This window comes from Oculina patagonica, unplaced genomic scaffold (genome assembly GCF_052425735.1).
Source record: "Oculina patagonica isolate OP01 unplaced genomic scaffold, crgOcupat unplaced882, whole genome shotgun sequence".
Taxonomy (NCBI): Eukaryota; Metazoa; Cnidaria; class Anthozoa; order Scleractinia; family Oculinidae; genus Oculina; species Oculina patagonica.
In genome coordinates, this window is record NW_027558780.1 from 235 (window position 1) to 8288 (window position 8054).

General features: G+C 37.2%; 2 protein-coding genes across 2 annotated transcripts; both read left to right on the forward strand.

Annotated features, from left to right (window-relative positions):
- Window positions 1-814: 814 nt before the first annotated feature.
- On the forward strand, window positions 815-5571 carry LOC144641368 (adenosine receptor A3-like). Its single transcript, XM_078500381.1, has 2 exons — window positions 815-5315; window positions 5347-5571. The coding sequence occupies exon 1, from the start codon at window positions 1261-1263 to the stop codon at window positions 2194-2196; it is 936 nt and encodes a 311-aa protein (XP_078356507.1). The 5' UTR covers window positions 815-1260; the 3' UTR covers window positions 2197-5315; window positions 5347-5571.
- Window positions 5572-7172: 1601 nt separating this feature from the next.
- On the forward strand, window positions 7173-8022 carry LOC144641369 (adenosine receptor A3-like; the record flags this gene model as incomplete). Its single annotated transcript, XM_078500382.1, has 1 exon — window positions 7173-8022. A coding segment is annotated over exon 1 (850 nt), but the record flags the coding sequence as incomplete, so codon positions are not given.
- Window positions 8023-8054: the final 32 nt, after the last annotated feature.

Sequence of the window (8054 nt, forward strand, 5' to 3'; positions counted from 1 at the left end):
AAATTATAAAGCCTGGGAGATACATTTGGTGGCAATGAAGCTATGGTTTAAATTGTCATTTTAACAAATCTATAGAAGTAATTTCCTAGCAAACATTAAGTTTCTAGAGCGAATATTTGGCAAACTAAATAAAATAAACTTGACTAAGCTTTGACATACACAGTCCCTTTAAAGGACAGGTCACTTATAACAAGGCTACTGACATCACCTGCGCTAATCGAAATCAAGTAAAAAGAAAACATCCACTTGGTGGTTTTGCTTAAGGAAATGTTGATATTATTTTCAGTAGCTAGTTATAAAAGGAAAACAATTGTGTTTCCAAACTGATCAGGCGTTTGTCAAGTGATAATTTTCCTCGTGATAATTAGCAGCAGGGGCGATTTTTTTTTTTCAAAAAAGCCATCACCTTGAATGGCGGAAAGGGATGTTAATAGCTCTAAATACTTAAAACCATTGTCAAGTTGTTAAGTTAGGGGTTAAATAATAATCTTGAGGATCGTACTTTTGAAGTTTTTAATTATGTTCGTCTTATTACTAAATGAGATAATATCTACATCTGAAAATGGAGTGTCACACTCACAGTTTACTTACGAAAGTAAGCCCAGGGCTAATATTTGCTCAACGGTCCCTTTCAATTGGCTCATTTTTGGGCAGGCAGGGAGCTTGTTGTCGGATGGAAATTTACATTTCAAAAATCTTTGGGTTACTATCTGAACGGGAAACTGAGCCTTGAAATGCTCAATTCAAGAATACCACATAGTTTACTGTAGATTTTGTTTCGATGGAGAAGATATATCAAACACTCGAGACAGTGTTTCATCGGCTATCCAAACACCTCGAATTTCGTTAAAAATAATCCGCTTCGCGTCGTATTATTTTTTTCTTGGTGTTTGGATATCCCGATGAAACACTGTCTCTCGTGTTTGATATATTACATGAAAAAAGACGTGATCTGCACTTTGCAGTAAAATAATTAGTTTTAGGTTTATTAAATCTAATCTGTTGTCTTTTAAACATGACAGCAATCGTCAATATGTTCACCTCTAAATTCTATTGGATGGAAATCACCAGATATGTTTATACAATCTATAAAATATTGACAGCTGTATTTTCTTTCACTCAAAAAAACAAATTCGCCTTGATGCTGAGAGAAGTGGTTTTTTTTTTACAAGAGATTAGTTAGATCAAGCAAATAAGACACTGATCTTTGTGGTTTTAATTTGAGAAGTTGTAAGAAGATCCTGCGGACGAAGTTGCAGCATGAACAATTACTCACTTCAAGATGGCTTTCTTTGTGACCCAACAGTGGCCGTGCATCCAAACTCTTCGCAACTTTCCACAGTGATACTGGTGGTATCAGGTATAAATATCGTATCATCCATAACAGCAACTCTTGGAAATGCGCTGATCCTCGTTGCTCTTAGCAGAGAATCTTCTCTCAATCCGCCTTCCAAACTATTTTTACGTTGCTTGGCATTTTCAGACCTCTGTGTTGGACTTCTTGTGCAGCCAGTGGCAGTCGTATCCCTTTTGTCCGCATTCTACCATCGCTGGAAACTTTGTCGAGTTGTTGAGATTCTGTGGTATTCAATGAGCATGATGTTAACAAATTTTTCACTCGGAACTTTGATTGCAATCAGCGCAGACAGACTTCTCGCTCTCTTGCTGAGCATCAGGTATAGACAGGTAGTAACCATGAAGCGAGCTCGTTTGCTTGTTGCACTGTTTTCGTTTATCTCCGTCGTAACCTGCGTTCTGCAACACACAAACCTTTTTGCTTTTCTTCTGTACAACGCCGTTTTGTGGTTTTTGTGGCTAATGGCGTCGATTTACTGTTATGTGCGAATCTATCTCGTTCTCCGAAATCTCATTCAAGCTCAGGTTACTCCGCAAGGACAGCCAAATGCAATTTCACCGTTAAACTTGTCGCGATACAAAAAGACAGTGTCCACTGCTTTGTGGCTTTTTGCCGCAATGATGATTTGTTACGCTCCGTATGGTCTGGTTTTAATTGTCAGCACAACCTTATCTGGGATAAACGCACCTCTAATAAGCATGAGCTTCTTCACATTAACGCTGCGTTATTTAAATTCTTCGCTGAACCCCATTCTGTATTGTTGGAAGATCAGAGAGTTGCGACATGCAGTTATGGAAATACTCAGTAATTTAGGTTTCTGTAAGATATGTCGAGAATGAAGGACAAAATAACTTAGATAAAATTGTGAAATATCATTTAGAAAAGAATCACGGATTTATAAAGGACAAGTCATTTTAGTCAGTTGACTTCACCTGTGCTACACCAAGTCATGCCAAGTCAGATCACGTGAAAAGAAAAGCATGAACGGCCTTACTCCATTGTATCTTAATATTAATTTTCCATTTTCTGAATAAAGAAAATTTATTCTATGTAGAATGCGGATTAACTTCTACTTAAAATATATATAATTTTCTCAAAGACAAGTAGATATTATTTCTTATACTGAAATAAATACAAAAGGAAATGCATTCTGTTTTTTATCGAATAGATCAGTTGCTTCGTCGAAAATATAATTACCGGTTGGGGTTACGCTTTTAAAAAAGCCATATGTGTCACGAATATGTGTATAACGGAAAGAAATGTTAACGCAGAAAACTAATTACCAAGTTGACTAATTAAGGGTTATTTTCTGGTTTAATCTAAAGGATCATCTGTTGTAGTGTGACTCAGTTCTGCTCTTCTTATTGCTTAATGGCATATCCACCTCAGGAAATTAGATCATCACCCTTCCAGTTAAAGCTCGGTTTCCAATTAGGGCCGCTCTTCAAAGGAAAGGCACTGGTATAAGAAAGTGATAATCCACGAAAACAAATATTATCTGCAGTTTACTTTTGAAATACAGGAAAGCATCAATAAAATAATAAATTTTTAAAATGTTTGTGGTGCAGAAACCGCACGCGCCTTATGGCTTTTACAATTATTATATTGATAGCAACAATTCCTTCAATACAATCAAGACCTTGGAGGAGAAAAGGTGGTGCTTTCATGGTTTTCTTTGGATCTCCCAGATTAAAAACTGATAGCCGAAGTACATAACTTAGCGAGTTTGAATTTAATTAGTTTGTCTAAAACACGGAATGGGGTTAAGGATCTACAAAACATAAAAAAAAATTGTGGAAAGTACTCATTTTCCCCAAGGGTTACTATCTACTCAGATCTTGAAAAAATATGATCTGTAATTTCCGCTGACAATACGGCAGATATTCACTCAAATAATTAGTTTTAGGTTTGGTGTAACAATAATCAATATTTTTACCTCTCGATTTTATTGGATGGAAATCGACAGGTGCGTTTACAAACACAATTTATTGAATTTAACAGCTGGGTTTTCTTCGACCCTAAAACACAAATTAACCTTGATGCTGAGAAAATTTGGTGTGTTAAACGTCTTCCATTGCATCACGCAGATTATATCCTAATCACCGAAGTACATTTAATACGTTTTAAGAAGATCCTGTGGTCGCAGTTGCATCATGTTCAATCTTTCACTTCAAATTGGCTTTCTTTGTGACCCAACTTTACATCGAAACTCTTCGCAACTAACCACTATGATCGTGGTGGTATCGGGTATAAATATTGCATTATCCATAACGGCAACTCTTGGAAATACATTGATCCTCGTTGCTCTTCATAGAGAATCCTCTCTCAACCCGCCTTCCAAACTATTTCTACGTTGCTTGGCATTTTCAGACCTCTGTGTTGGACTTATTGTGCAGCCAGTGTCAGTGGTTTCTCTTTTATCCACCGTCTACCATCGCTGGAACCTCTGTAGATTTAGCGAGCTTCTGTGGTACTCACTGAGCATATTGATGGTGGGATTTTCACTTACAACTTTGACCGCAATCAGCGTAGACAGACTTCTTGCTCTATTGTTAGGCGTCAGGTATAGACAAGTGGTAACCATGAAGCGAGCTCGCCTGATTGTTGCACTGTCTTTGTTAACATCCATTGTAAACTGCGCGTTGCAATTTGCGGACTTTTTCGTTTTCCTTGTGTACAGCGCTGTTTTATGGTTTTTATGCCTAGTAACGTCGATATACTGTTACATGCGAATCTATTTCGTTCTTCGAAACCACGTACAAGCTCAAGTAACCCCTCAAGGGCAACCAAATGCAATTTCACCGTTAAACTTGTCGCGATACAAAAAGACAGTGTCCACTGCTTTGTGGGTTTTTGCTGCACTGATCATCTGCTACGCCCCATTTGGTTTTATGCTGATTGTCAATACAACCGAATCTGAGCTAAACGGGCATCTAGTAATCCTTCAACTTTTTTGCAACACGCTAGTTTATTTAAATTCATCACTTAACCCTGCGCTCTATTGTTGGAAGATGAGGGAGGTGAGACATGCAGTGAAGGAAATACTCAGCAATTTAGCTAGGTTTCTGTAAGTTATAACGACAAAGTTAGGATTTAAAGGAACTGTTCCACGGATTTTAGCAAAATAAGGGCATGGGAAATGGCCATCAAAATTTGGCGAGATGTAAAAAATAACCGCGTTACCCATTGACTCCTGGTGATTTTTGAAAAAAGCGCATTTTTTGGACGTTTTTGACATTTTCTGGTCAGTTATGAGCTAATTAGGCTCCAACCTACTCAAAACGTCACTTGCAACATGAAGGCATGCCTTTCTTCCCGCTAGCATCGCGTTTAATGACATTCTTGCTCGGGCATGAGCAAATGGCAAAGTTTGGCTTTTCGTTTTTCGATTTTTTTTTTCGCTTTTCGATCCTTTTTCTTCTTTCTTATCTATTTGCTGCAGTTGTTGGCCTTCCACTGGGCTTGCCTTCAGTTCAAGAATTTCCGAGAAAGCGCCATCTTAACAGGAAATATTGGCCATTGAAGAGCCAAGGGTGGTTGAGGCAAATTTCCTACGAGTATTTCGCTAATATTTCTAAGCATTTTTGTGGGTATTTGAAGCTCAGTTGACCCAATCGCTCTTATCTGGGCATCATTGGAAAGAGCTCTTCCTCCCGCGGAGATTGAGTGTAAATTATGCCTTTTTTGATCAAAGATGATGACGTCACAAGTAGAACAAAGGGCAACGTTCGTCACGGCCGGTTAAGCCGGCACGAGGGCGAATGGGTTAAAACAGGAACATTTCAATAACACAGCAAATACAAAAGAAGGTACGGATAGCCAAAAGTGACAAAGACTGAAACGGATTGCCATATGGATTTTTGATATATTGTTGGGCTAACAGTTTTCAAAGTTAATCTGGTTTGCTTGTAAAAGTTTAAATTATAACGCCTGGGTGACACATTTCGTTGCAATGAAGGTATTGTTTTGTTATTTTAATAGATCTATAGAAGTAATTTCGATGCAAACATCAAGTTTCTTAGCGAGTAAAAACTAAGAAATGAGAAGAGCTAGTTCCTGTAACGAGGACATCACCTGCACGAAGTCAAATCAAGTGAAAAGAAAACTTCACTGGGTGGTTTTGCGTAATTGTACTTTATCATTTGTATTCCAAATTCTAAAATAAGAAATATTTATTCAATGCAATGTAACATGAAATAAAAATATTTAAAAAACATCATTTTTCCTCAGAAAAGTAAATATCATTTCTTGTATCCTCCTTACCTTCTGTCTAATTTCGAAAATAAGCCCACGGTTAACATTTGCTCAACGTTCCCTTTTGGTTGGCCCATTTTTGGCCACCACGATGATATGTTACACTCCGTTTAGTCTGGTTTTAATTGCTAGCACAACCTTATCTGGGATAAACGCACCTCTATTAAACGTTTACTTCTTTACAATAACGCTGATTTATTTAAATTCTTCGCTGAACCCCACGCTGTATTGTTGGAAGATCAGAGAGTTGAGACATGCAGTTAAGGAAATACTCAGAAATTTAGGTTTCTGTAAGATATGTCGAGACTAAAGGACAAAATAACTTGACATCACCTGTGTTACGGCAAGTCATGCCAAGTCAGATCGCGTGAAAAGAAAAGCATAAACGAACGTTAGCGACATTGCTCAGTTGTATTTTAATATTGATTTTCCATTTTTTTAGAATGCGGATTTATTTCTACTTATAATATACATAATTTTCCTTAAAGACATGTAGATATTATTTCTTATAGATAACTACAAAAGAAAATGCATTCTGTTTTTATCAAATAGGTCAGTTTCTTCATCGAAAATATAATTACCAATAGGGGTAACGCTTTTAAAAAAGCCTTGTGTGTCACGAATGTGTATAACGGAAAGGAATATTAACGCAGAAAAAATAATTTCCAAGTTGACTAATTAAGGGTAATTTACTGGTTTAATCTAAAGGATCATCCATTGTAGGGTGACTTAGTTCTGCTCTTCTTATTGTTTAATGGCATATCTACCTCAGGAAATTAGATCATCACCCTTCCAGTTAAAGCTCGGTTTTCAATTAATAAGGGCCGCTCTTCAAAGGAAAGGCACTGGTATAAGAAAGTGATTACCCATGAAAACAAATATAATCTGTAGTTTACTTTTAAATTACAGGAAAGCATCAATGTTATAATTAATTTCTAAAGAGGTTTGTAGTGCGGAAACCGCACGTGCCTTATATGCCTTTTACAATTATTATATTGATAGCAACAATTCCTTCAATACAATCTAGAGCTTGGAGCAGAAAAAGGTGGTGCTTACATGATTTTCTTTGGATTTACCAAAGATTAAAAACTGATAACCGAAGTACATTACTTAGCGAGTTTGAATTTAATTAGTTTATCTATAACACGGAATGGGGTAAAGGATCTACAACACTATTAGAACTGTAGAAATATATAATATATTATCTGTAATTACCGCTGTTAATACGGCAGATATTCACTAAAATAATTAGTTTTAGGATTGTAGTAACACTCATCAATATTTTTATCTCTCGATTTTATTGGATGGAAATCGGCAGGTGCGTTTACACACACAATTTATTGAACTTTACAGCTGTGTTTTCTTCGACCCCAAAACACAAATTTACCTTAATGCTGAGAAAATTTGTGTTTTAAACGTCTTCCATTGGATCGAGCAGATTATAAACTGATCACCGAAGTACATTTAAAAAGTCTTAAGAAGATCCTGTGGTCGCAGTTGCATCATGTTCAATTCTTCACATCAAACTGGCATTCTTTGTGACCCAACTTTACATCAAAACATGTCGCAACTTTCCACTACAACCATTCTGGTATCGGGTATAAATATCGCACTATCCATAACAGCAATCCTTGGGAATGCTCTTATCCTCGTTGCCCTTAACAGAGAATCCTCTCTCAATCCGCCTTCCAAACTATTTCTACGTTGCTTGGCATTTTCAGACCTCTGTGTTGGACTTATTGTACAGCCAGTGTCAGTGGTTTCTCTTTTATCCACCGTCTACCATCGCTGGAACCTCTGTAGATTTACCGAGCTTCTGTGGTATTCACTAAGCATATTGATGGTAGGATTTTCACTTGCAACTTTGACTGCAATCAGCGTGGACAGACTTCTTGCTCTGTTGTTGGGCATCAGGTATAGACAAGTGGTAACTATGAAGCGAGCTCGCTTGATTGTTGCAGTGTCTTTGTTAATGTCCATTGTAAACTGCGCGGTGCTATTCGCAGACCTCTTCGTTTTTCTCCTGTACTGCTCTGTGATGTGGTTTTTATGGCTTATAATGCCGATTTATTGTTATGTGCGAATCTATTTCGTTCTTCGAAATCACATACAAGCTCAAGTTACCCCACAAGGGCAGCAAAATGGAATTTCACCGTTAAACTTGTCGCGATACAGAAAGACAGTATCCAGTGCTTTGTGGATCTTTGCTACACTAATTATCTGCTACGCCCCATTTGGTTTTATGTTGATTGTCAATGCCGAATCTGAGCTAAACGGACATCTAGTAATCCTTCATCTTTTTTGCAACACGCTTGTTTATTTAAATTCGTCGCTTAACCCCCTACTCTACTGTTGGAAGATCACAGAAGTGAGACATGCAGTTAAGGAAATACTCAGCAATTTAGGTTTCTGTAAGTGTAGGTCAAATTAACTTGCATGAAAT

Coding starts and splice junctions, on each gene's coding strand:
- LOC144641368 (XM_078500381.1), top strand. CDS start 1,261: ATGAACAATTACTCACTTCAAGATGGCTTTCTTTGTGACCCAACAGTG.